Source organism: Oikopleura dioica, chromosome 2 (genome assembly GCF_907165135.1).
Source record: "Oikopleura dioica chromosome 2, OKI2018_I68_1.0, whole genome shotgun sequence".
Lineage (NCBI taxonomy): Eukaryota > Metazoa > Chordata > Appendicularia > Copelata > Oikopleuridae > Oikopleura > Oikopleura dioica.
Window position 1 is genome coordinate 10,158,517 of NC_137292.1, and position 27,295 is coordinate 10,185,811.

At 40.2% G+C, this 27,295-nt stretch overlaps 4 protein-coding genes and 1 long non-coding RNA gene across 6 annotated transcripts; 1 reads left to right on the forward strand and 4 right to left on the reverse strand.

Moving 5' to 3' along the window:
* Window positions 1–1,550: 1,550 nt before the first annotated feature.
* Window positions 1,551–17,640, reverse strand: LOC145696372 (uromodulin-like). 2 transcript variants are annotated; one of them, XM_081773393.1, is made up of 8 exons: window positions 17,350–17,640; window positions 13,554–13,694; window positions 10,829–10,935; window positions 10,496–10,571; window positions 10,333–10,425; window positions 4,795–4,963; window positions 1,974–2,057; window positions 1,551–1,895 (listed from the first exon to the last, which is right to left on the reverse strand). In XM_081773393.1, the coding sequence occupies exons 1-8, from the start codon at window positions 17,412–17,414 to the stop codon at window positions 1,566–1,568; spliced, it is 1,065 nt and encodes a 354-aa protein (XP_081629519.1). In that variant the 5' UTR covers window positions 17,415–17,640; the 3' UTR covers window positions 1,551–1,565. The 2 variants fall into 2 exon arrangements, with proteins under 2 accessions (XP_081629519.1, XP_081629521.1); XM_081773395.1 differs by lacking the exons at window positions 13,554–13,694; window positions 17,350–17,640 and adding an exon at window positions 11,562–11,597.
* Window positions 17,641–18,012: 372 nt separating this feature from the next.
* LOC145700097 (uncharacterized) lies at window positions 18,013–18,565 on the reverse strand. Its single transcript, XM_081777353.1, has 2 exons — window positions 18,240–18,565; window positions 18,013–18,202 (listed from the first exon to the last, which is right to left on the reverse strand). The coding sequence occupies exons 1-2, from the start codon at window positions 18,520–18,522 to the stop codon at window positions 18,045–18,047; spliced, it is 441 nt and encodes a 146-aa protein (XP_081633479.1). The 5' UTR covers window positions 18,523–18,565; the 3' UTR covers window positions 18,013–18,044.
* A 1,798-nt stretch (window positions 18,566–20,363) lies between these two features.
* On the forward strand, window positions 20,364–20,887 carry LOC145699980 (uncharacterized). Its single transcript, XR_014134116.1, has 4 exons — window positions 20,364–20,473; window positions 20,545–20,616; window positions 20,660–20,748; window positions 20,797–20,887. It is a non-coding gene; the product is annotated as an uncharacterized LOC145699980 (long non-coding RNA).
* A 171-nt stretch (window positions 20,888–21,058) lies between these two features.
* Window positions 21,059–24,762, reverse strand: LOC145697470 (uncharacterized). The gene is made up of 10 exons (XM_081774679.1): window positions 24,458–24,762; window positions 24,343–24,386; window positions 24,179–24,262; window positions 23,817–24,091; window positions 23,348–23,621; window positions 22,986–23,303; window positions 22,325–22,526; window positions 22,113–22,281; window positions 21,502–22,028; window positions 21,059–21,458 (listed from the first exon to the last, which is right to left on the reverse strand). Exons 1-10 carry the CDS (start codon window positions 24,619–24,621, stop codon window positions 21,116–21,118), a joined length of 2,400 nt encoding a protein of 799 aa, XP_081630805.1. The 5' UTR covers window positions 24,622–24,762; the 3' UTR covers window positions 21,059–21,115.
* A 75-nt stretch (window positions 24,763–24,837) lies between these two features.
* LOC145698186 (uncharacterized) lies at window positions 24,838–27,007 on the reverse strand. The gene is made up of 7 exons (XM_081775387.1): window positions 26,709–27,007; window positions 26,347–26,658; window positions 26,221–26,301; window positions 25,816–26,153; window positions 25,543–25,737; window positions 25,390–25,431; window positions 24,838–25,317 (listed from the first exon to the last, which is right to left on the reverse strand). The coding sequence occupies exons 1-7, from the start codon at window positions 26,842–26,844 to the stop codon at window positions 24,838–24,840; spliced, it is 1,584 nt and encodes a 527-aa protein (XP_081631513.1). The 5' UTR covers window positions 26,845–27,007.
* Between the last annotated feature and the right edge of the window lie 288 nt (window positions 27,008–27,295).

Here is a 27,295-nt window from a genome sequence, read left to right on the forward strand (position 1 = left end):
TTTTCAAATGTTAGTGATAGGATAAATTCAGTCTAAGCGCGCCCCGGAATGGGTTGAGCGGGCGATAACGTGCTAAGGTGAGGGACTGGCGTGATAACCAACCGGTCGATAGCCTTAGAAGTGCTTCAGCTGCTCGAGGAAGTGAATCGAGCGCGGGAGATAGAGCCCTGGAATTCGAGCTTGGGTTTTCTTTTACAAAAAGACACAGTTGGAAGTGGTTTTTGACGCTTTTACGAATCTAATTACGCGGCGCATAAACGACACGAGTTTCTTAGCGAGCGGTGAATACTAATAAACTAATCGAATTCGAAGAGTTTTACAATGATTCACTTTCCAAAATGATTTTCTGAATGGAGCGTAAAAACTTCAGTGATTTATCCGTGCCTTATTCCAAAAGAACGCCCCGACGCAACCTTTCCAGCATTTTCCTTTTTGACACCCGCAACATTCGCCATCGCATTCATTTTCTTCACGGAGTTACTGAGACGCAGAACTTGTTTTTTTTCTTTGTAAAATGATGATAGAACACTGCTCTTTTCTTGAGAAAAGGAGCGTGAAAATGATAGATGGAATAGCAGATGCAATAAACGATTGAGTAAAAGAAGCAGTCACGTTTTTCTTCTTTTTTTCGCGTGAAAAAATGATTAAGGGTTTCACTCTGTTAATACCGGAAAACACCTTGGTTCGCTTTTTCGTTTCAACTTTGGTGAAACTTGAGTCAATTTGAAAAATGGACGGAAATACGTCTAAATAATCAGCTCTCGCTCTATGCTAATGCGCTATCATTTCGACCCCTACTCCCTTATTCCGTTCTTTCTCGAAAAGAAAACAGGAACCAGTGTACTTACGTGTGAGTACAGTAACGCTTCCTTTTGAGATGATGATTCTGTCGAGGATTTCGAATTCTTCGGTATGCTCCTGGAGTCGCTTAGAAATGGTTTGAAAGCAATGTTTTATTGTGGTTTCCCTGCTCCTTGGAAAATGTAAAACGTGGTAAATAACTCTACGGTCGGCCTTAATTCCTAATTCAACAGGAAGCTACAATTTGTAGACCTCCTTACCGCAAAAAATGCCAGGTTTCCTTTGAGCAGGGTTCATAAACGCGCTCCAAATATTTATATTTTTCGTCTGTGTCAGTGACTAGTAACTGGTAACTTTACGAAAAAGCCACAAACACACAATTTGGTGACCAGGGTTACCCATGTTCTAATGCTAAGGCGCGACCCCAAACAAGGGTGACGAAATAATCACGACCCATAGAGAGCTAAACACAAAACTGGAGGGGTCGACTTTCTCACTCAAGAAAACAGATATGTTCAAATAAACATAACTCAAAGCTACAAAATCATATCTAGCGCAGATACTAGCACCTTAGACGATCATTTTCGGCTTATATCCATCATGATTGCGAGTCTCCTCGGTATCAATCATTTTTCTAGAGACTAAATTAGATTGCGATTAAAAAACCTTGGCTGGTGAGAAGCTACTAGGCGGCAAAACTTAAAGCCAATTTTGTGAGGGCTTTCAGAAGCGCGGCTTCTTGGAGCCTTCCTCGCAAAATGAAATTAATATCGTTGCGTGGTTGAACGCTCTCTTCTAAAACCACGATCCTGGATAGGTAGATCGGCCAGCAGCACGGCTTCGAGTGACACGTAGTTAAGTCCTTTGGAATTGTTGCTTCCGGTGGATCGTCGTCTTCGGTTTCCATTTTGGCCGCATTGGGGAACACAATCTTCAGCGTTGGTAGCTTCGCAGGCACGGACGGAGCAATGGAGCCAGACGTCGTTGAGGTCGTCGCCGATGAATTTGAACATTTTCAAATCGAATCGGCCTTGGAGAGAAACGCCGTTGGAGTGCACTTTCAACGATGTATCGCCGGCGACGGGGCAGGCATCCTAGAAGAAGGGTTGTAGATTTATTACATGTAAACATCGCGCTGTCTTGACATTATACATTCAGCAACGGAATCTTACCTGAATCATGTAGTATCGCATCGTGTTGTCCCGATCGGCCACTGGAGTACCCCAGCACTTCTCCATAACAACCACCAGTTCGGACTAAAAATAAAATAAATTTCAGCCTGCCTTTTAAGTTACTGCAATATTAACTAATAACAATTGAGCTACAATACCCTTGCCCCTTGAAGTACTCGTTTTAGCACTTTCAAAAGGCTTAGCCTACAAAAATTTGAGCTACCGTAGAAAGGAGAAATGAGTTTTTATTCACGTGGTCAAGCGGTGGTCACTTGCGAACTCAAGAAGTTCCTAAGGGTTTCACTGTCGCTCCTTGTGATCTCGACTATCGTGAGAGCTAGAAGAAATCTGAAAGTGGTTCACATCAAGGGCTGCTAATATCAGTAAAGAGAGTGAATCTCAGTTTCTAAAATAGAAAAAAAGCTGATTGAACTTTTTTCAAACACCGAAAAAACGCGGATTGAACCACAAAACGGCAGAAGAACAAAATCTGTAACCTCATTAACCTTAGCCGGCCAGGGTGCACCATCTATGGAACAGGGGTCAAAGAATTGGGTCTCCCACCGAAGTGATTTTGAGTTTCGAAAAACGGAAGAAACTGTAGGGCTATTTATCGATAAGCTACCCTTAGGTTACCTTTTGACTACCCTTGGTTAGGGTTAGGGTTCGGAAATAGGCTTATTTTGAGAATGACTGCATGCACCATGTATGGTGCATTGCTACAATGGCGCCGACACCACTGATGGTGCTTTTGGCCGGTAGGCAGTATTTTTCGCCGAAAAATTCGCCGAATAGTCTCCCTTTTCGAATTGGAAGACTTAACCTGATGCTTAAACCCAAACCTTAATCCGCACCCAAACCCAAACCCAAACTAAGAACCAAACCCGAACACTAACCAAGAACCCAAAAACAAACCCAAAGACGTACGTAATAGAATTTGAGTTCAATTTTTCAAGAATATAAGCAGGTGATGCACCACTCATGGTGCATTTGGCCGGTAGGGTCAGAAATGACATTTTGGCCGGCTAAGGTTAAATAAAAACTATTTAACCTAATCCACTAATCCGTTCAAATACTCGCGGCACTCCCTTTTACTTTTTCTGCTAAAAAGTCACGTTTTCCCCAAAACTATACGAAATAACGAAAAGCGAAACCTTATCACTTCGAAACTTCCATAACGGTAGCTGGAGAAAGCATTGGGACGCGCCACGCAAATTTGCGAAAACTGGGAACTTCCGAAAGACGCGGAAATCCCCTTGTAACGAACGCTGCCGACGATCTTAGATAATAATCGCACAAGCAACGTCGGGGGATGAAACCTTGGCGTTTGTTCAATAAAAGTTATGTTCCTTTCTCGCTCTCCAATATTTTTTGGGAAGGGCAGCGGAATATGATAAGGCGAAGATGGCGAAGAAGGGACATGATTTAATCGTGTATCAAGTGTTGAGGAATAATTCCAAGGGTGTCTTATCGAATTTGTTTTCAAATCGAATGAAGATTTTTAAGCAATAATGTTTTTATCGCTTTCTCATTTCTCAAAACGAAAGACTTCCAAGCTTTTTGATGCACTATCTCATTTTAAATCTTTCATCAAAATAAAAAAAAAAATTCCCGCAACCGCCCCTTATAATGGTTTTTTTATGAAGATTAAGCCTTCTTATGGCAATTTACGGGAAATATAAATGGACCAGGATTACTAAGATTTGGGGTCAGAGCCCAGCCCGATAAGCTCTCTCCCGCGTCAGTCGAGTTTTTCCGATGTGCTTTTTTTAAACGACCACAAGATGGTTCTACGCGAGGTTTTCGGAGCATCCGGCATTAGAACCGGCTCACAACATCATCACACCGCTCATTTAAAACATCCACCTGTTCCGGGCCAAGACGATTTCTAAGGCCCTTCACGTGACATTTTCTGTATCTGGCCGAGGCATGTCCAAATTCCAAGCAGTTGTTCCGGGCTGGAACCGAAAACCGGCCGCCCATGAGAGAAGGAGAGGATCAATTCTTGATGCCAAAAATGCTCAAATCGAAATTCCGATGCCAAATTGCACGGTTTATCGAGCTTCCTACTTGCTACGTGCGCTACAATTTTAGAAAATATAAAGAAAAAAGTGGTCATTCTTTCTCTCACAAGGCAAAAGTTCTCTAATAAATAATCTTTTTTCGATAAAACTTCTTCTTTTAATATTTTGAAAAACAATTTTGTGTTCGAAAAAATCTTTATATTTTCCCTTCAAACACCTTTAAAATGTTCCGCCCTCCTCCCCACGACCCAGAAAAGGGTTAATTGAACATGAGCTGAGCCAGATAAGAATTACTTGGTTCATGTGTTCTACCGACGTGTCTGATGTAAAAGGCGCACCCGCAAGGCTCCGGAAAGTAATGGGATTACAGCTCCGCCGTTAAATTTCAAAAGTCCAAAATGATACCCAACTGCACATTTTCGATTCGGGAGACAAATCCTACCAAGCCATTATGTAATGGAATCTGTTCAAGTCGAATTCTAAGCTGCCTTATCCCATAAATAAGGGTGTCAGTCTATTAACTGGGGAATAAATGTTAAACGGAATAAGTTGAAGTTCTCTCCGTCTGACTGTAATTTATGCATTTATCCGTAAGTTAGAGTCCGCTACAAGAGCTGTAGGCAGCAAAAAGAGTGAGTAGAGAGCCTTAGCTTTAAGGACTTCCTCTTTCTTAGCGAATGTAGAAATACATTAAGCTCGAGTGCCCAAAATCCCCTCTCATTTCATCCCTCGCCTTCTATTATAGTTTGCGAATTGGCTACTTCAACGGACAAGTGCTTAGCTTAATGAAGACTTACATTCTTGGCAATATCGGTGATAAGTGGCCTTTCCAGGTTGACTTCGACGTAGAGCACATCATCGAGAGCGAGGACAGGAGGGGCAGTGTAGAAATCAGTGTAGTTTTCGTTCTTGAACAGTCGCATGTCTCCTTTCAAGTTTCGTACTTTTGTTCGCAGCGCTTGAGTTCTGAAAAAGAAAAATAAATAACGAAAGAAAGGGAAATCGGGGTCGTTGATTAAATTAGTTGATTTAAGGGAATTATTTGTCATAAGCCGTTTATTCTCGTGACAGGGGAGGCTGTGGCCGGTGCTTATCGGTTCAACCCTCGTGGATAATGCTTGTCAACTGTTTTGGCACTTAAAATGGATTTCCGAAATGGCAACGTGAGGTTAGACTAGATCTGGAGCGCTTTAGACGGCCAAAGATGATTTTTAAGTGGCTTCGAAATCATAAAGCCGAGATAGGAAAGTCTTGATTTTCTAGGGCCGTTTGCTAAATCGGCTAATTCCGACCCTCGCTCGTGATTACTGAATCCGCTTTGAGACTTGAAGTTTGTCTTATGTAATAATTTAGCCGTTTAGAAATTGCGCTTTGCATTTTGGTCTTTTAACCCGTTGACGTAAGTAATCTGTGTACGCGATTTCGGAAGCCAACTTTGCCCCGTCAAAAGGCTCCGCCAAAGTTTGTTTGTGTGCACCAACTTATAATTTAGCCAGTTTTAGAAGAAGCGGCCTTTATTAGCCAGTTCCCTTCTCGTGAAAATTGGGCTGGGCTTAGTTCCGCTTCAATTGAAAGAAAAATTTACAATGCGTCAAAAATTGCGTCGTTGAATTGAAAATTGCATGGTCTTCGTAACTCTGGCAAAGTAAATTGAATTGGTACTACTCTTACTGAACACAACAAAGAACCGGTAATAAGTGTATAATAAGTATTGCTACAAGTGGAGGCTTTGTTATCACATGTTTTCACTCGGTTGTACTCAGAGAAAACCGATGACCTTGAAGTCTTTCCTAACGGAAACACGTGACTTTGTCCTCTTTTTTTCACAAAGATAAAGGGTTTCAAACACACTGAAAAATGTAAAGCAAGCAAAAAAAAATCAAACACGTTCTTTCGCCGTTTCACTTTAGAACGAGAATATGAGTCCACCTCAAAAATGAAAATTCGCCATAGCAAATGGCTTCGTCGTTACATTTTTCCTGCCGATAATGCTTTTATCAGTATCAGTTAGAGACCGCCAGCGTTATCAAATTCGGCGCCAGTGCAAGTTATTATCAAATTAAGCAGGAGAGAGGATATCCAATTACATGATTTCTTCATATCTTGAGTATATAAAATAGAAAACTGTAATTAGAAAATGATACATATCTTCAAGTCAGCTGAAATGATGTAAAAAATATACTTCTATTTTTAGTTATTATTCGATTTTTTTACCGTAAAAATTCAAAACCATAAAAACTTTCTAAGGCTTGCCATCCAGTTTAGCCTCCCTCTTTCTGGAAGTGGCATCTGCAATTAAGGGCCCGCAGATAAAAAATCCCCTGTGATAAGGAATTGAATATCCTCTCCCCTGCTGGTATGCCGGATATGAAAAGGTAAGCTGGGCATTTCTAAACAGAGGCTGCGCTGGCAGTTACATAAGCTAGCCAAAACTTCCCAAGTGGTTTTGGCGGCGGGCGGCGGCCCATTTCCCATTTCCGCCAAGAACATCTCACGTGATCCCCTGTCTCGCGTCTGATAGAAAGGGTCATGTTCGCGCTAATCCGAAAATGGAAAGAAATTAAAAAAGACAAGAAGGAGAGCGACTAATCAGCGGCTTTTTAAACGGCGTGGAAGATCGTGTTCTTGATCAAGGATGGATGTAAGATTTGAGAAAATGGACAGGTTGAAGAATTCACTAAACGAACTTGACTTTCGCGTAAGGGAGATTAGAGGAACAAGATCTTTGAGAAGCTGCTAGGGTCATCTTGATACGCGCAAATCTGCAAATGTTGTTTTACACTGAAGATTGAACTCGTCAAAAGTTCAAGAAAACTTCCCAAAAATCAAAATAAAAAGAGATAAAATTCAAAGTTTTAGTGGCAGTTCAAAATTTTTTCGAATGCCTTAAAAATCTAAAATGACTCAATTTTGCGAAAATTATTTAAATTAAAAAATTATTTTAATTAAAATTTTTCTACAAGCTTCGACTCGAAGCCTTCGAGAGGTTCAATTTATTTTCCCTTCCCTTGCTTAATTTTAAAACTGGCAGCTGTATTGCATATTTATCTCCCGCTGACGTGCCTATTACAACTTTCATTCTCGATCGGAACATGTCACCTGACCAGGTGACGATTTTTGAGCACAAATTGTTGAGCTCAATTTTGTTGTTCACTAATAAGGGACGCTTAGCTAGAAGTAGATTGTTACGTTGCGTCGCAAACGGCCATTAATGTCAGAAACGCATTTTCGCGCAACAGCCCTTGTTTTTCTAACGAGACGTTTTTTGTTGGCCTAAGTGGCTTCCGTACAAATCCGTGGACAAAGATTCTTCCTCCTGAATTTTCGCTGAGAGGGCGATTTGTTTCTTCCTTTTGTTTTTTTTTTACTTATTTTTAGACACGGAGTAAGTCCGGTCTTTTTTCGTCGCGATCATCAAGACTGACACAGTGTTTGGCAACCTGTGCAGAAAACCTGAGTCAGGCTTTGAAGAGCTAGAATGAAAAGCCGCGTAGCGGCTTTTTTGAAAACGAAGCCGAGAAGCGGCTTCGCCAATATTTTAAAAAACATAAGAGTGATTTTGGTCGCCGGGCCCTGTGTAGAAAACCTGAGTCAGGGTCCTGCTAGAATAAACAATAGATTAAAGGTCTGATAAAAGGTGCTTCTGAGAGGAAGTAATGGCGAGAAAGACCTTTTCCCAAAAGCCTAAAATAAAAGGCTCTCTAGAAAAAGTCTGTTGAGGAATTACCGGTGATGGTAAAGAAACACGACCACGGTGCCCTTCTGCAGAAGCCGCTTCTGATGCGGCGCGCTCATTAGAAGCCCTCTCGAGGCCCTAAGGATTTGCTCTTCGCGAGGAGAGTTTAATTTTCCTTGAAACGGAGAAAATATCTCAAAAACCCAGTCATTAAAGTCGCTTCCGCCAGGAATTAGAATCGAGACTCGAATATTTAGAGCAAATGGCGCAATTGATTATCAAAAAATTTCATAAAAAATTAAAAGCAATAAGCAGAAAAACTAATTCTTCTCAGAGTGCTATAAGCAGAAATTTCTAAACTTGCTGTAGTGAGCAAAAAACTCGGGCTTATCCGTGGTTCACATAACGTATTTGACTTAATGTGAGCTGATTACACTAGTCCCTTTCAAACGACAAGCGAAATGCGTTGTTCTTGCGGGAACAAAAATAGTGACAGTTACCAGATTTAATTTTTTTTGCAAAAAAAAAAAAATTGGCGGCTAAAATCGGCAAAAGATGCGACTAATAATTCGAATTTTCCCAAATTTTTTTTTCTGAAATCTGATTGGCCCGACAACCGAATTCGGGCATCTGATTGGTCTAATATTCGACTAGCATTTTTGTCAAAATTATCACTTATTTTCGATAAAGGAACCTCTCCATAAGCGATTAATTTTTCATTTTCCGAATGAAAAGATTCTGTGAGCATAAAATCCTGCTAAACCCACTTCTAAAATGAAAATCGAAAAAGAAGAGCCGCGCCTTATTCGAATAATTCTTCGCCAAGTCTACTTCCTTTTCGATTTAGAAGCAGCACTGTTGTATAAAGCTGTTACGTGGTGCACCTGTTTCGAATACAATGACGAAATAGTTTTAATTTTTTCCAAATTCAATTTTTTCGCGAATTCCGGATTCGGCCGAGATGATGCGGCGTCGCACGTGACGAAAGGTAAAAAATTGAGGATAAATTAAATTTTGAGATTCCGCGCTCTCTATCTTTCATATTGAAATTTCAAGAGCTGCTACTTGAACTGTCACATCTCTATATACTCGCACGCGTAATATCAAGAGCACTGATAGAAAAAGGTTAGAATTACGAGGGTAGAACAATTCCATGAATTCCATGAAGTGATCTTCATTGGAGAGAAACCCCTCAAAAGAGAGTTTTCCACTTTCAACTTGAAAATGACAAGATCGTTATTTTGCCTTCACGCTCGTATTTTCAGAAGCTATATCTGCATTATGAAAGCAGGAGTACGTGTAAAGTTAGCCTAGGAGCAGGTGTGTGAGTCAATAAGAAAAGGTGGAGGGGACTGTTGAATGGAGCCGCTTCTAATCTCCGGTAAACTCATATCACGATCCTTATCACACTAGTTTACGTACTGCCCGGATTTGGCCAATTTGCAACGCCTCGTCAGTCGGGTCACGTGAGATAATCGCCAGGGTGAGAATTTGCATCTCGGAATATTTTTTCAAGTTTTACTCAACTAACTTTACTGATAAAAAATGAGTGATATGAAATATTAACTGTATTTATCAACTTTTGAAAATCAGTTAGAATTTTAGAAAATGTCCAAATTTTAGCTAGAAGTTGAGTAAAATTGCCGCGCCCAATTATCTTAGCCTAGCCTTTTGTTCACTCGTCTATCTTTGGTCTAATTAGCGTTGCCTGTCAGATGGCGTTTTCTGGACCGGTTCGAGCAAAATCAAAATCGCTCGCTCTTCAAAGACCCGGTTCACTTTTTTCAATTCAATTTTCACTCGCTACGTGGCTTTCAAATCTTTCGTCGGGGCGGAATATTTTTAAATATTTGCACCTTTCCGTTTCTTTTTCATGCGTTTTGGAATTTGATTTTGTCTCCAGGAGGGATTTTGGATTAAATCTGCCGTGCCCGTGTTTGATCTCGAAATAAACAGCCTTTTACGTGAGAAACTCTATAATTACGATAATGATATTTTTAGCCGAAAACCAAAGCAGGAAGTCGAAAAAATAGCCGTTTACTATGTAAAAAACCTTAGTGGGGGCCTTGAAAAAACTGTTAAAATTCGTTGAAAACGAGTTGTTCCAACAGAGCGGTCCAATTACAGTAACTCCAGCCGCTTAGAACGTTCCGGCTGGGCGCGGTTACATCAACTCTCACGCGGTAAGCGCTGTTGGAATTCCTGAGCTCAGGTGTCGGCTCAGATCAGCAGTGCCTACCCGAGTTGCCGAGCAATTTGCATTTTAGAAAAATCATCGCAATTTTCAAATTCGAAATCATTCCAAAATGCCAGAACCCACGCGCGCGGTGAGGGCGACGGTAATCGCGCCCCAAAATGTGTCACTGCCGAGGTTGAGGCTTTCGAGGAAAAGCGATGTAATTTGCAAATCATGAGGAATTTTATGAAAAAAGACGAAATATCCAACTCATCATTTTCTTTTTTAGAATGGAAGAAAAAATTGGTTTTAGAAATGAACTTCTTTGACGATCCGGATGAGGCTCAAAAGCTAAGTTCTTTTGAATCCTCTCTCCGGATACGGCTTTTCTGACGAGCTATGACCGGCTTATGACAATTTTCAAAATAAGAATTTTCATTTTTTTGCTTATTTTTTCTTCGTGGATTTGAAAAATCAACTTACTTGATCCATGGCTGCATGTAATTGGAAGTGATCTGCTCGGTTGGGTAGACACAGTTGAATTCGAGCAGATCCAGTTCTCGAGCAATCGCGGCGCTATAAAGTGTGTCAGTCACCTGTCACATGACCCGAGCCATGTCCGACAAGAGCGGAGAGCGACTCTTACCTTTCCGACGCGTCGTGCTTCAACACGTTGGTAAACTTGTAGTCGCTTACGTACGTCTCGTTTTTCCCGTTGATTCCTGAAGGAGAAGGGTTTAGAAATTTCATTAAAAGTTCTGACAGGTGAAAATCAGGGAAGAAGTGATAATTGAACCGCGACCTAAGCTGAGCAATCTATCAAAAAAAGCCTAACGTGGCTTTTCATTAAAAATGTTTTAGACCCTGACTCAGATTTTCTACACAGGCTGTCGAGGTTGACCCTGGCTCGCAAAATTTAGATAAAATTGAAATTGCGCGTGACTACGGTATCAGATGATGTTTGGCGGAGGTAATTTACCTGTAACTTCTTCCACCAACATGTTGCACTTTGTAAAGTCGTCCCTAATCTTGAGGACAACGTTGCCATCGTCGTCCTTTTCGCCGCCGCACTCGGGGTCATTCAAACTTCATTATGGTTCTAGATGGGCGTCACGTGCTGCGCAAAAATCGCTCCGAGAAAACACACTCACAAATTGGACAATTAGCTGATTTGGAAAAGGAAAGAAAATTACAGCTATCTCGTGTATTGAAAACGTGACAATAATAATAAGAACAAAAAATTAGCCTCTTGTGCTCGCCTCAAAATCACAGCTCCTCCAAAAATGAGCAGCACCGTATTCAAGCATTATAAATAGAATTTGTAGCGATTTCCGAAAAAAACAGCGAAAACTGATTTTCACGACGCTACATGTTTCGGCTAGTCAAGTTAGTCGAAAATTTTGGTGGCGGCGAAAACTCTTGACCGCATCTATCCGGAAAGAGGCTGGCTTCGGAGGAGTGCTATTAATTAGATGAAGAAAAATGAACGGACATTCCCAGGCTATGTATACCGCGCCGAATAGAACCTTTTCGGAGGAGGTGGAGGAATAGGGGAGCGGCCCTTGATAATCTCCTACCGCGGAAGATCTTACAAGGGGCGGTTTACTCATAACACGACTACGGGTTTATTGGGGGTAACTGTCCCAATCTATATAAGAAGCGTGTTTAGCATTTTTAGACATTTTGCATTTTGGCTTCTTCTGGAACCATTCCTTTATCTCGTTTAACAACTGGCAGGTGGCGCATCACTGAACAAACAAATTAAGCTTCAGTAAGGATGAATTGAATGTGGCCAGCCTGGCAAGTGTGTTTTTCCACCCAAGTCTGATGACGCTCGAAATGCGACAAATCTGAGAGATTGGAAGAGCAACACACTTGTGCCAGCTTTCGCCGCTGACTCGTGGCTCAATTAGGCAATCAACTGACGATCTCTCTTGCTCAAATCACCGGCAGCGCGAAAATTACAGGATTTTGAAAAAGACTAAATTCAAAGTTCAAAATCAGCGCTTTTCAAACTCGAGTTCGGCAATTTGAAGATTAAGTAAATCGATAAGGAAGTAGACTGGTTTAACTTTCGTGGAAAGCGACTCACTTTACAGAAAAGAGACGAAAATTTTAGAAAAGAAAAAAAGGACGTAAAAATGCGCGAAATTGTTTGAAACAATTAATGAATTGAGAGGCCACAGCTTGGTGAAAATGCGGGCTCAGACCCTTAGTATTAAATTTAATCTGAGTTGTTCCTTTCAATTTAGACTTTTATGCTAAAGAATTATGCCGAGAGGTCAACTAAATTTGCAATGGATTTTATTTAAGAACCCATAAAAATTTTAAAACAAAATAAAACAATTGAGAAGATCCCATAAAATCCAAATAGCAAACCCCTAACTGTAAAATTGAGGAGTCGACTTAGTTGGGTTAAACTAGCCAAAACGGTGGATAATTATAGATCGCTTCATTGTTAAGCACACGACCATTACAAAATCCCCAGACCACATGGGAGAAAGCCGATGCGGTCGGATGTCTGCGCTGTCACTCAGGAAGTCACTCCTCGTAATTGAAGGACTTTGACTCGCGTTATCCATGCGAGTGAGAATAATCCTTATCTTCATGTCTTGTTTCTATATCTTTTCTGTTCCCTGATAATAACTTTTCTACTGGTTGTAATTACTAATTATCCTACTCGGCCACGTGGGCAGAAAATATCGTCGTTGATTCCAAGTGAAAAAGATTTATTTTGTACTTACGTGAAATAAAAACCTAAAGTTGAGTTGAATCGAAAAGTTCCATCAGCTCGATAAGAAAAAAGCAAGAATTGTTAGAAGATATCAAACCTTGATGAAGCCACAACTGGTCACCGCAACCAGAGTTGCCCAAATAAACCGCTCCGGTTATTAACCCACGTGGTGCCGTCAGACGGCTGCGGGTTAAGAATTTTAAGATTCCGGCCCACTTCAACTTAGAGTGTTGGATGTTTTATTATTATGGTATTATTTCGAATTCCAGAAAAAGAAATTTGGGTCTTATTGCAAGTATTTCTGATTATCAAAAAAAAATGAAATAATATTTTTAGAAAAGAAGAAAAATGAACTTTCACGCGTCTAAGAACAAAACCAACTAACAACCCTAAAAAGTCATTTCAACCCTTCACCGAAAATTATATGCTAATGAGGCTCAAGCTAACGCCCTTAGAAGAGCTTCAAATCTACCCCTACCCTTTCCCACGCTTCCAGCGCTTTTGTTGTTCTCTCGTGACAGCAAATTAGGGAATTCGCGGTTCACAAATATGCGCCCGACCCGCGCTGGAAGAGTGACCCTTTCACGGAAATTGCATTTTTTGGAGGAGCTCTTAGGATTCTTGCTTTGAGAGTGTCTGTGTCAGAAAGAGAGTCCAGGTCAGAAAGAGGTCGTGGCGAGAGGCATGGAGATTTGTTGGTCTTTTTGAATTTTTAACCCATGCGCGTAACTTGACCATTTTTTTGGCAAAACTCGGTTTGTATTCATTTGTTATTTTTTAATTATATCTTGACTAAAATTCTACCTAAAAAGCGAGCTTTTTTGCTTGATTGCCAAAATATTGGTTGGTTAACGCGCATGGGTTAATGAAAGTATTCCAGTTTTGTTTGAGGTTTTCTCATATTGAGCTTTTATGTACTTTTGGTTTTTTTAATCATTTTCGGAGAATACTGGTTTTGTTAAACAAGTGCCTGAGAAAGGAGCCATCGCGGAGCCACATTGAATTCCTCTGGATGTACTGCGGCGAGACGGTGATTGCGATTTCTTTTCCGCCACACGTGACATTCACGTCAGTTCCAATTCGCGGCACTTCAATCGAGCGCTGTTCCACACTTTTACATAGATACGAAAATTGTTCAAAATTGATTCGTTTGCATTCTTTTAAACGGCCCTATCTCCTCAAAATTCTTAAGGGTATCGAGACGTTTTTCGAAAAATTTTAAGTTCAGATAATTTTACACCAAATGATAGTAATCCTCTATAATACAGTCAAATAGAAAGCAGATTAAGGGGATTTCAAAAGTAACTGTTCTTTTTGGTACGTTTTTGCTTTAAGGGGGTAGATATCAAGAATCGGATTTGCTGTCAGTGATTTCTCAAATTTTTAACATAGTGACCCCCTTATTTTTTCTGCTCAATATTTATTTCAGGCAGTTATCTGTTTCCTATGGAAGCCAAAAATTTAGATTTCTTGAGCTTTCGAGGTGCTATAATGCAAATCTGGCACCTCCGATTGTCGCCAAAATGACCATTTTAGGAAAGTTAGCGATCTTTGACGAAAAATTTTGTTAAAATTTTCTTTGAAATTCGAAATTTCGGCTTCCATAGGAAATAAAAAAAGGTCTAAAGTTTTTGTTTCCAAAATAAAATAAGGGTGTTACTATTTTAACTTTGGGAGAAAAGTCTGACAGAAAATGACGATTCTTGATATCTACCTCCTTAAAGGGTTAACTTTTAAAAAGCAAGTTTAGCCAAGTCAAAAGAGCTTTTATTTAATCTGCTCCTAACTCCCTAAACAGCGAAACTGTGAGCTCACGTGACTCTATAACCCGAGTGGAACGTGTTATCCACCGCGCGAATCTAACTTCAACAACGGATTAGCGCGGTTTATGGTCCCCATATCAGGTGCACCATGGTATCAGAACCGCACTATTTCGCGGATTAAACCGCCATCATCGCCTGGTAATAATGAGCAAGGCGATAAAAAATGTTATGAAAGCCTGTTTTTCTGTTCGCAAGATCTTTTAGAAACTTCTAACAAAGACAATTGCTCTAAAATGGAACATATGGCCAAAAATAAACGAAAAAATTGTTCGTCCAAAAATTTGGACAGACTTCTTTCCATTTTTGACCCAATTTCCATCTCACAAAATTGAAGATTGAAATCGAGCTTGTAATAACAAAAACGCACTTTGTCGCACCACGAGGGGGAGGATAAATATTTGAACCTCGTACTTAGTAGCCGAGACATCTCCATTAGCCCGGCTGATCCAATATTTCGAGGCATTATGCCACCTCACGTTTTTGGCACAAAAAAACGGCTTTCATAACAATTACTGTCCGATAAAATTGGCACGCAACGGTGTCTCTGTGACGTGAAACCCTTATTTTCGTTGCAGACATGCTTTTCTCAGCTTTTCTCCAGGAAGTTTCATAGAGACCCCCTTATTTAGTCAAAAGACAAAAGAAATAATGCGATTCTCTTTCCGAGAATACCAAAGCTGGTCTCGGCAACCTGTGTAGAAAACCTGAGTCAGGGCTTTTTTCAAATCCATTCGCTCATTATCAAGATCCGTCTATTATGGCAATTGTATAACTTGTTCTCCTAGGAATCAATTTCGGGAACAAATGCGCCACTTCTGCCTCAATTTGTCGCTCATTACTCCTCATTTGAGCATAATCATTATTTTTGCATTTCAAACGTGATGAGTTCAATTTCGTGAAAAGGCGGCCGTGAGAAGGGCTCGTTTGTCAAACAGGAAAACCGACGAAAGTTGCGTCACTCGACGCCCCAAACCTAAATTTGACGGAACGAGGCGACCGAAAGAAAAATAATAAAATGGTGTCGAATGAACCAAATTAAGGATAACTTGATTTAGGCATAACGTGCTAATGTTGGCAAAACAGGAAAAATTGGCGGAACATGGGTACTTCCGGGGGAAGAAAGCTTTTAAAAATATAACTGTATTATTAATTCAAAAATAGACACTTGTTCCAAGCTCCGAGGCAACTAGATGTTATTTTTTCTTTAAATTTTTATTGGTAAATTTTCGAAAATTCATATTTTTCTTTCTCAAAATTCGAAATATAAAGTGGTCGGAATTTTATGTCGAAGAAGGCAAAAAACAAGTTCACAAGATCCCTTCATTTCCCATCAAATTTGTGGAATTAGAAGCAAGAAAAAGCAAATTTCAAAGCTTTACATTCGCCGCAAGACTTTCCAAATTGAGATGTTAGACGAACCCACGAAGTTAGATCATCTTCGAGTTGTTGATAAACGAAGAGAATAAGGAAAAATAAATATTTTCAAAATAAATTTGGATTTTCAAATTTTCAAGTGCGATCTTGTCGCGAAAAGGGGTTGAAAAATAAATTATGAAAATTATTTTAATCAAATTTTATGTAATTTTATCTTCAAAGATTCGCCTCTAGGAAAAGAAAAGACAAAAGAAAACGAAATATAAAGTTCTAATTTTGAATCCGTGAAATTTCATTTTCTCTCGTAAATTTTAGAGACCTAATTAAATTATTTTGCAAGAATAAAAAACCATCGAAAAAGACGGTCTATATTTGAAGCGATGTCTAACTCGATGTCAGGACATTCGCTTTTTGAAGACTTCAACGTGATGAGTGACGAAAAAAACGAGTTTTCGCAAAAAAGTGACAGATGTTGTTTTCGTATTTTGGCTTGATTCTGACCGCTGTCAACATCTCGAATTCGCGTAATAGAAAAGGCGACAAATTGCCACTATCAGAGGCAAATAACGTCCTTCATCGTGTGATAAAGACTTTGCGGTTTGATTACGCGACGAATTGCTGAAAATGGCGCAATAATTGACCGATTGGACATTCAATTCTTTGATACTGTCAACTTTTAAACGTGATCGATGGAAGAAGAAGTTTTAACTATTCTAGCAAAGAAAAACTCTGCCCAAAATTCTGATGACATTTTTGACCAATCAGATGTCCGCATTTAGCCGATATTCCAATCAGATTTCAGAAAAAAATTCTTCTTTCTTTGTAGATTTCTGGTAGATGACTAAAACAAGAAACTTTTTCAGAAAAATCTGAATTTTTTCGGTTGTTTTTTTGGAACTTTATTCTTTGGAATCAAAAGTCAAGCAATGCCATTTTCAATTTCCATTGCGCAAGATAAAAAAGAGCGAAGTCGAGAAATGCACGAGGAATTAGCTCGCCAAGCGTCGCGATAAAACCGAATTTTCTCCGAAATCCTTGCTTTTACGCTCTAAATCTCAATCCCTTCTTTCCTAATTTTGATGGAACCTCTAGCAGCGTCCCTCTTTTGTCTTATCAGCGTCGCATGGACACAGAGAGAAACGTTTTTGGGAGTATTTTGACATTGTCAGAGGAGCATTATCAGGAGCCGCTGATAAAAACGCTGCGTAAAAATACAGAAAAATGTCTAATCCACTAACGTGGACCCAAAAGAAAATAACTTTGTTGGACAAGGGCTGAGGAGATTTCTAGCGCGGATAAGCGCCATTTTTTAGAATCCTATTCAACGAAGACAATTATTCAATCGAGTCTTTAATTTTTATTAGTCATAAATGAGCATCCTTAAATTTAAAGTACAGCGGAATTGACACCCTTAATTTTGAATCGAAAAACCCAACTAAAAGTTTTTTAGTTAATTAAAATATTTCGATTGCCGGAAAATTGAACTAAATAGCAAAGCATCTGATATAAAAAACCTAGAATAATTGATGAACAAAAAATTGTTCGAAAATCAGATTTTCGTATCCATTCCTGAAATCAAAAGCGGCCCCAACGGCAGCAAGGCCGAGCCCTACTAAACCCTTAAACATTACCATTTCAATATTCTTTATTTCCGCCTTCTTCTATTCTAGGCGTTCGAAATATCCCTTTTTCTTCGCGAAAAAACGCAAGTTCCTTTATCAAAAATCTTCTCGCCACGACACTCTTTCTGACTCTTCGTTGATTCAATCCAACTTCGAAATATTTTCTTTGGAGCTCTCTTTCTTGACAGTCTCTTTTTCGCAATATAAGCAAATTTCTCGTTACTTAGGCTTTTTTGGTAGGTTTGGATAGATTTCTCGCCATTTTCGCGCCGCCGCTCGCGAGAACTCATTTTTTCGACTCGCGAGCGCCCTCCCGTCACCGCTGCGTCAGGCCGCGCAAAGTTGCCAACAGCGCCAGAAGGAAAAATTGAGAGCGGACTCTTGTATGTTAGTACTGTCTATTGAATAAATAATCGAGGCTTGATAACCTCGGAAATTGAAAAAAAGCAGCGAGGATCTTCAAACTGCAAGACAGTCGCTTTTTTATCTCAAGAATACGTGGCCAGTGATGAAGGTCAAATAAAAGATGAAAATAACGAGCTGGTTCGAGAAGACGATTTTACTCAAAATTTGTGTACCGTGGTATGAGTTATCCAATAACAATTTTCCCTTGTGAATTTCAATTAAAAAAAAACAGTAAGATCATTTTTCAAGAGTAATATTCCATCGAACATGTAAATTCCCATATCGTTTAAATTCAACAACACCATTTTCCGATCGCAAGTTGTGCTCCGATTTGTCGACTTTTCCATTACTGTGGTTGATGTCATTCGCATGCGCTTTGAATCTAACTCCCTCCCCTAGAAATAAACATTTTCTTTCGTTTGATGTCTTTACCATTTTTAGTAATTTTCAGCTTCCAAGTCTTGTCCCATTTATCCCCTGTCCAGCTTTTGAAATGCGTGAGCGTCCATTCACCTTCTGTTACTTCAAAATTTTGACCAGCTCCGTGGACCTCGAATTTCATATTGAAGTGAATGAAGCCAGCTTCCATCGCATTCAGAATCCGGCGGATGGCTCTTTCGTTGTGGGATTCTCGCACTGATCTCGCGTCGTTTTCAAAATAGTGGCCGAAGCCGGTTTTCCAGTAGTGAGGCCCGAAAGATAGAAGAATCTCCATTTTATTCTTATTGATGAGATCGAGTTCATGTTGCTCATCTGGAAACGCCTCTCGATTCATTTTATTCTTTTACATTATTGAAGTGAATCTTCAGTTCGAATTTTTGCATCTCCCGGCCAGGGTTCGGTAATTTGAGCTCACGCTAAAACTCAAGGAAACAAAGCTTGAGACTCACGTTTTTTAATTTGAGTTTTGAGAACTCAGAGATGAGAGCTCACGTGAGAAATCAATTCTGGCGATCCATGAGCCAATCAAGGAAGCGCTCGCTTAATTTGAGTTTTGAAAACTCAAAACTCTCAAATCTCCCAAAAACTCAAAACTCTCGAAACTCTCAAATCTTCTCAAAATGATTTCTCAAGTCACTTTGAGTTCTCAATTTGAGGAAATTTGAGCGTCTAGCCAATATGAGTTTTAGCTTGAGCTCAAATTACCGAACCCTGCTCCCGGCGCATATTTGCCGAACAAATAGCATGATCTCGTCAAATTTACCAAAGCACGGGGGATTTACAGTACTTCGAAAAAAATATCTCGCTCGTAAAAATATTTTCTAATGAATCATTAGTAATGATGTTTTTAAATCAGATCTTAGATCTCGCGCCTTCAAATTTTTATTTCCTTAGTGTTACAACCGTTTCAAATCATATTTTTTATAATTGTAGATTATTCTTATCAAAATATAGAAATACTAAATATTAATGAGTAATCTAAGAAAGTTGATTGAGTAGCTTCCTGAAAAAAAACATTTTTGTCTTCCTGTTTTGAAAAAGAAAATGATGAATTGTTCAGAGAGAACGTGGTTGAACGAAGACGGCTTGGAAATAAGCTGCATTGAGTGGACTCCAGATGTGGTCGAATTTGAGTACAAATTCTTGTTCTATCTTTCGCATGCTTTCGGTGATAAGCAACAGATCGAAGAATTTTATCGGGATAAGATTGATTTGCTGACGGAACATAAAGACGGGTCTCTTTTTTAGTTCCAAGCAAAGTAGCTTTTTCGAGAAAAAATTTTCAGACCCTTTTTTCAGTGGCGTTGTTTTAACTCATTATGTTCAGCAAGTCTCTGCTACTCCCTCATGTCCGAAAATCGTGAGTTTCTCAAATCCTACATTTCCGAGCGCCCTGAATTTTTCAAATCGCAGAATCGGGGATCGGTCTAATTCTTATTGAACCTCAATCACAAGAAATCTATTTTTCTGACCTTCAGCCGTTTTTTCAGTCTCCAGAATCAAAAGACAAGCGGTTAATTAATCGCCCTCAATAATTTAGCTAATTCATTCTGCCGCGCTCCGAAAAAACTTATCAGCACCGAAAAAAGCTCCCGAAACCCAGCTCGACGCCAGCCGCTGCGCACGTGATCTAGGTCTGTTGGTCAAGCAAGCGAGGGAGAAATACCGTGGTTTGCCGGTTTTCTTGGAAGGTGTCAGTGAGTCAGCGTTGATTTCTACTTCCGCTCTTGTCGAGAAAATCGGAAAAGTGGACTTTTTGGTTTTGGATCGACCGATTTTTCCAAGTGAATCAGGTAGTAGTACCGTTTACTACCGTAAAAATTACGTAAACCACGGTTTAATTTAAGACAGCTGGATGGAAACAGGCTTATCGTCAATTTTGCCGGTTAGGTTCAAAAAATCTCGTAAATCGCGCGACGTTTTAATCTAAATTAAATCTAAACGCTCTTTGAAACAAAAATTTAATTTCTCAAAAATTCTCAAGAGCGTCCTGAAATCGGGCAAATTTGACGTTTGAACCAGTTGATTTAGGTGTGGAACTATTTATTCTCGCAAGAAACCGACTTTTGAAAATTAAGGAAGGCTTTTTGGTTTTTTAATCTTCCAAAAGAAACTTATAAAGCCTCAAAGGTAGGTAACAAAAACAGCGGCGGGATTGAAAAGAATCAGGAAATGCCAAAGTTTACAGGAATGTTGGAATTAATGGCTCATTTCCGACCGCTCAAGTAACTCAATTAACTTTCTTTCTTTTGATATCCACGTCAGAAACATAACCGACTTGAATTTACAATTTGAGGGGCCAGCTCAAAGACACTCCATCAATCGCCTTTTTATCGAAAGATGATCCAACTTCTCAAGAGTCAATGCGGTAAGCTGAACTTATTCGAGTAAATAAGGAGGGCAATTTTCAGTGTATTAGAGGGGAACATCGATGAAATTCGATTCGTTGATGACCACTCGACAGAAAAGAAAATTGATGGACTTGAAAATACACCCATGCGTAAGTCAAGAAAAAATCGTTAACTTGAAGTTTTCAAACCCTGTCTAGAGACTGAGCAGCTTCAAGAGCTGAAGAAATGGATGATCTTGAAATTGATTCAGAAGCCTGTCACAGTAGTCTTTAATTCTTGACAGATATTCAAGTACTGAACTTGAAGCAATACTATTGATAGTATCTTTGGCGTTGTCAAGTTTGAGGACTACTGTGGCCCTTTGTTTACAACTTCCAATTTTCAAGCGACGTTCTAAAAGGGAGTGACTCTTCCTTGATTTCAAGAAAAATTTTATTATCTTTATGACACATCTTTTCAACTATTAAATAATATATTATCTTTTAAAATCAATACAGCTTTGTTTAACAATATTTTTTACATATAAACATCATCAACATAATACGAGTTTTGAATGAAAAAGAACTTCTGCATTCGATCAACCAAGGACGGTTCAGGAAGATCCACCTCGTCAGGATAGTACATCGGCGGTGGCGGGACATTGATTGGCGCTGCATCGAGTGGCAATGCACGAGAAGTCGAGCCCGGCTTGTGACTTTCCCAGAAGGATCCAAACGGCGCTAGAATGATCTTCGATCTTGGAACTGTTACTCGAGTTATGTTGGGTTCGCCACGCTCGTTGATTTCCGTCATAAGTGGAGGTAGAACACGACGAATTCTTCTTCGCGGCAGAGTGACAATATTTTCTTCCATATTTTTACTAAAAATATTCATAAACCATCGTCGATAATTGAAAAATTAACCTTTTCTCAGTTTTGCTTTCAACTTTTGCTTGAGTTTGTATAATCGGCGGAGCAGACATCGGCGCTTTTTCCCTTTTCGTCTTCGATTCAACAAAAAGTCGCAGTCCATCGATCCAGGATCCTTTTCCATAGTCCGCGTTGATAGCTTTTGCGGACCAAGATTCGACGAAGCGTTTTATCGCTTGCGGATTCGCCAAAGCATCAACCTTTTTGATTATTAAATTTTCTTCATCTTCGATATCGACGCTTCTCAGAAGTTGGAATCTTTCTTCAGAAATGTCCAAATGTAGACGCAAAAGGAAGACATTTCCGTATCTTGTCGATTGGCGATCTACTGTATGCAACCAGCGCATGGAACTCGAAACTATTTCTTTCTCCACGTCCCAAAGTGTCCTGTCAAGGCGAGCGTAAATCAGCTGGTTTGATAAATCCACGTGGAAAGCAGCAATTGTCCGTTCAGACTGCGCGTTTAGTAAGAAATCAACGAGGTCGGAGAAGATTTCTTCGTTTGTTAATGTTCCAAGCAGCTGAATTTCGAATTTATCACGTAATCGAATTTGGAAGTTATGAATGGGAATCAAGGAAGACTACTCGTAAATTCTCCAAAGTACCTTGACAAGCTCTGTATAAAAATCGAATTCATTTGTGACAACAGTTCCATCTTCAAAAGACGCCAATAATGCTGGATACCACGAGTGATGCGCGAACTGACCCAATCCAGGCCACGTGACAAGTCTCGGTGTTCTAGCTGTAGTTGCTTTGCTCCTCGCAGAGTATTGTCTAAAGTCATTCTTTTATAAAGAAAGAGTGTTATTTGCTTCACCTGGTGGATGGCCTTGAGAGATCCTCAACAGTAAGTTCATCGGAATCGAGCACGAGCGCTTCAAGTGGGGGCAAGGGGCTGGGTCGTTGGAGAGATGGTGTTTTCGGTGTAACAAACTTGGAGGGTTTGTAACACGTCGGCGATTTTGAGATTTGTGTTTTGGGAAGAGCGACTTCCGCGGCAATCTCCGGCTCTGCGCTCACTTCCAAAGGTATTACGGAGGGTACTTGCTCCAAAGGACCACTTTCCGTTTTTGTCGAAAACGAAATTTGCGCAGAATTAACTGGTAACTGCTCAATAAGAGAGTTTCGCGGACTAGGCAAAGCAGGAGCAAGGGTAAATGGCACCCGTCGGGCATGTTCGCGAACTTTGAAATTTTTCGGCTTCAGATTTCGGGAAGCCTAGAATCGAATTTTTCTGACTCAGAATATAGCCTATCATTTGTTATGAAAACTGATAAGAATTTAAAGATAGGGTGCGTTTTCGAGCTACCCCTGAAGAAACATTGATTAGATAATTACTCTGCCTAGTTACAGTTAGTAACTACTGATTGTTAGTAAAAAAGATTACCGTTTCCTCCCTGCGAGCTTTTAGCTCAGCCTCTTTTCTCACACGCTCTGAATCGTTCTCTATTTCTAGCTCTTTTTTTCTCACGCAATACCTTGTTCCTCAATTTCTGCCTGTTTTTCTGCCTCCTGAGCTTCATCTTCTTTATTTTGCTCCGCGACAATTGCCGCTTCCATTTGCTGGAGCAGCAATGATTTTTGCACCAAAGGTGGGGTGGGCGCGGCTTCTTGTCGGAGCGGAATTGGCACGAATTCTTCTTCATCCTCTTCTTGCGGGAGAGCTGTGAGGGAGGAGAAGTTGTACTCTGGTCGTTTCCACTTGCCATCTTCGTCGAGGGATTCGAGGTCGGGGATGCTCGATCGGAAGGTCGAATTGGGGATGAGAGTGTTTGAAACAGTCGTGTTTGAAATTGCTTGAATTTAAAAATCTATTTATATTGCACTAATAATTATTTACCTGACAAGGCTCTTCCGATTCCAGCTGGCACTGGTGCACCTTCGATATTTGATCTTACAGAGGTTTTACTAGCAACTTCCGTGATGGCTTCATCAGGATTTGCATTGACGTCAACCGGAGAACTTGATTGTTGATCCTCTTGCTCTTCGATTTCATTGTCGACAGTGGGCTCTTGAGAAGGATCTGGCTCGGGCGGCGGAGTCACTGGCGGTTTCCAATTTACATAATCCTCCTCAGTCGGGATGTGAATATTCGCTCGTTCTCCGAAAGCAACCTAAAACAGGAAGTCAAGCCTTGTCCGCCAGTTCCACTTAATCGCCATCAACGTTCAAAAATTAGCTAAGAGCAATTTCCTACGAATGTACTGCGAATAGTTCCGAAATTCCTCCTGTCGACAGGGGCTCCGTGAGGGTTTATTCTTTTATTTCAATTTTACGAAATTGATATTTTAGCAAAATCAGATTCTTACCTTCATATACTTGTCGAATGCCACTCGTTCGATTTGTTCTCTTTCCGTTTTTGAAAAATCTGTTTTTTGAACTTCCCCTTTTGCCGCTTTGATTTTCGCGATGTCTCTATTCCGCCGCAGTAAATTTCGCGCTTCCTCGTTTTCTCCGTCATCGTCTTCGATCGCTTCTTCTTCTTCAGGTTCTTCTTCTTCATCGTCGCTAGAATCTCTTGCAGTCATTTTCGGCGCCTCCTCGACTTTCCCCAGTCTCCGGATCATCGTGTTCTTGAGATAATCTAAAGAAAACAAAGTTCGCTATTTGCGCAACTGACAACTTTCTGTCCTGCTATTATAAAACGTGTGCAAATTGTAATTGTTTTTACCTTCTGGTAAATAATCTTTGGCGTTGACGACCTGCAACTCGGTAGAATTTTGAAAAGCGACGATTAGATCACCACTCCCTCCCGCTGAAAAGAGAAAATTGAGAGAATGAAACAATTAAGATTTTTCAATGAAAGAATTTTTTCTATTTGGTTTTTGAACTCACCAAAGGACAAAGAGCCAATCGGTCGATTCAGGTCAGCTGTTTGCCTAGAGAATAAAATTTAGGGAGAAGACTGTAGTTCCTGGAGAAGAATATAGACAATATTATATAGTCTTACCTGAGATCGCCCCGTTCAGACCAGACTTTTATAATTCCGTCCAGACTTGCAGAGACGGCGAAATTTAGATCCGCCGTGGTGCATAAGCTTGTCACATGATCGGCGTGTTGTTCGAGAGGATCGACCAGAGTTCCAGGGCCGCTTTTTCTGATGGAGAATTCCATCGATTCAGGCGAGTTCACTGCAATCAAGGGGCATCCGTTGATTAACTCGACGAGATGGCTATCTTTGACGCTGTCACGTGATATTGGCTCCAAACACTCGTTTGTTGAAGCGTAGATTCGATAGAAAACTAGTTCGCCAGTGACACTTTCTCTCAGTTCAAATGAGTTTCTTGAATATCAACCTATAAATTTTAGTAATACTGAAGAGTGATAATATCAAATTGAAAAAAATGATCTGGATATTTTCATGGAAAAAAATATTTTTGAACTTTTCCCAAGAACGGCGAGGACGGAGCTGTTTCGGCCACTTCGTAAACGCGTGATGGAATGCGAGATCGCCTCTGTAGCGAATAACTCCTGGCCAGTTTTGGGATCGTAAGAGACTACTTCTCCACTGGATAAACCAGCGAAACAGACGCTAGAAGAACGTGCATTCCATCGAGTTAGACTTCGCTGCGAGGTGCAGAAGACATCCCAATCGGGGATCAGAAAATCGTTGTCTGGTGTGTAGATCTCGACGCTTTTGACTTCTCTTGATCGAGCCGTTGTGAAGTGGCTCAGAAGAGGAGCTGGTTTCTCGAACGATGCGACGCCGTAAACTTCAATCCCTCCAGCGACCAGAATGTGAAGGAGCTCGAGATGCTTTTGGTAGGCAAAGTCTTCGATTGGACCCATTACTTTCACCCTTTTCTTTGGCTTATGCTTATTGACTTCTACCGCGAAAAGCAAGACGTTCTGATAGAATGAAAGCCCGATCCTGTTGATGACTAATCCGAGGGTTGAAATAAGAATGATTTCGGAGTCGCCAACCTAAAATTAAAAACCGTTACAGCTCACTTGTCTAAATATTTAGCCAATTAGTGGTTGGCGAAGTCGCTGAAGTCTGGAAAGGGTAAATTAGCTTATTCAAAGGAGCATTACCTGAACCGCAAGAACATTTCCGCTTCCCGAGTACTCAGACAAAGTGGGAATACCAAGTTCAATTCGACGAACGGGCCCGTGAAATTGGTGTAATTTCGAGTAAAGCAGGTTGATGTGATAGTCGTAGAGACCGTATTCTCCGTAAGAAAGGAGGCTTTGATCAGAGCGAGCGAGCATTCCGGCAGAATAACCGACCTAGAATCAACATAAAAAACGTTCTCTTGCTTGAAATATTCTTGTTTATCATTTCTCTCGTTTGAAATTGTCTCTAACCTGCCGCCTCTCGAACTGGGGTGATTCTGGCAAGAATTCGTCCATAACAACTTCTGCGCCTTCTAGAGACCAGCAAATTATTCGCCCGTCGAGACTTTGGGAGAGAACGAGTTCAGTGCCGGATAAAATGGTCATCGCCGAAATTGCAATAACTTCATGTTGATGGGAAACCATCGTGTCGATCAGTTGCCAATCCAGATTCCAAATCTTTAAAGTTCCATCCAACGAACCAGTTATCCAGCGATCACCGGTCGTTTCGATTATTGTAATTTGATTGTTGTGAAGTTTGATGAGTTCTCTTTTCTGGTGGTTTATAAGATCGTGCAAAATTATGACCTCTTCATATAGTTGAAATATTTGTGGAAAATTATATTTTTTTATTAGAAAAAAAATTTCTTGAATAACTTTGAACTTTTCCTGATCCCAAAATTGCCAACTGACGGTAGTTATTTACTGATAGTCCGATCACTTCAAACTTGCTCGACTCTATAATTTTCGCGTTGAAATAATTGGCTCGAAAACGCCTCTTACCGATTTCAGCGCCCATGTTTATCGAATTTAGTCCGAAGCCAAAGTTCCAACTCGTTACAGTAAACCTTCCACTCGTCGAGTAAAGAATTTCGCCAGATGAATCCCAGACGCAGTGAAGTTTTCTTTGGAAGTTTTGATGGTTCGCTGTTGCTTTTCGCTTTCCTTGATCATTGAAGAGAATGAACTTCGATTGAGTTACAGCCAGAAGAACGAATTTTTGCTGCTTCTTGCTTCGAGTAGGAATCGCTACTAGCTTCTTTACATCTTCTGGAACAGGAATGATTCTTCCAGCAAGATCAATCTTCGGCAATTCTAATCAATATGAAACAATTGATAAAAAATTAGAAATATAGCCAGTTTACCAATTATTTTTCCCGAAACTTCATCTTCTCTGGCCGGAAATGCTATCGCCAGTTTGTTCCCAATATTCACTGCAGCAGAAATCGGATGCTCGAAACGATGTTCTTTATATTTTATTCGACTCTTCTTCAACTCCATTTTTAAGTCTCTTTTTTAAGTCTTTAATTCGCGGATTTGGAGCATAATTCTGGAGTATTGAAAGTGATTGAGAGCGAACACAATCAGGCGGTTGCGCAGTGCTATCTTTACAAAGGAGCGATTGAAATACAAAGCTGTTTACTCAAACTATGCTGCAAGCGCAAATAAAGCTCATAAATAGCCCCTCAAGTACATACTCCGAAGATATTTGGGAGAAGCCAGCTTTTTCTATATTTACTTTTCTTGGATCTTTTGCCACTTCCAATTCAAAATGACGAATTTCGAATGATTTAAAACGGAATGAAATTACATAACCCTGAAGAAGAATGCAACGTTCTTTTTTTTAAGAAAATTTCGCTTAAAATTAAAGATACGTTGACCCGCAAACAGAAAGATCCATTCAATATTTAGCCAAAAATAAGGATGATGTTTAGTCCAGGAAAAGGCCCCT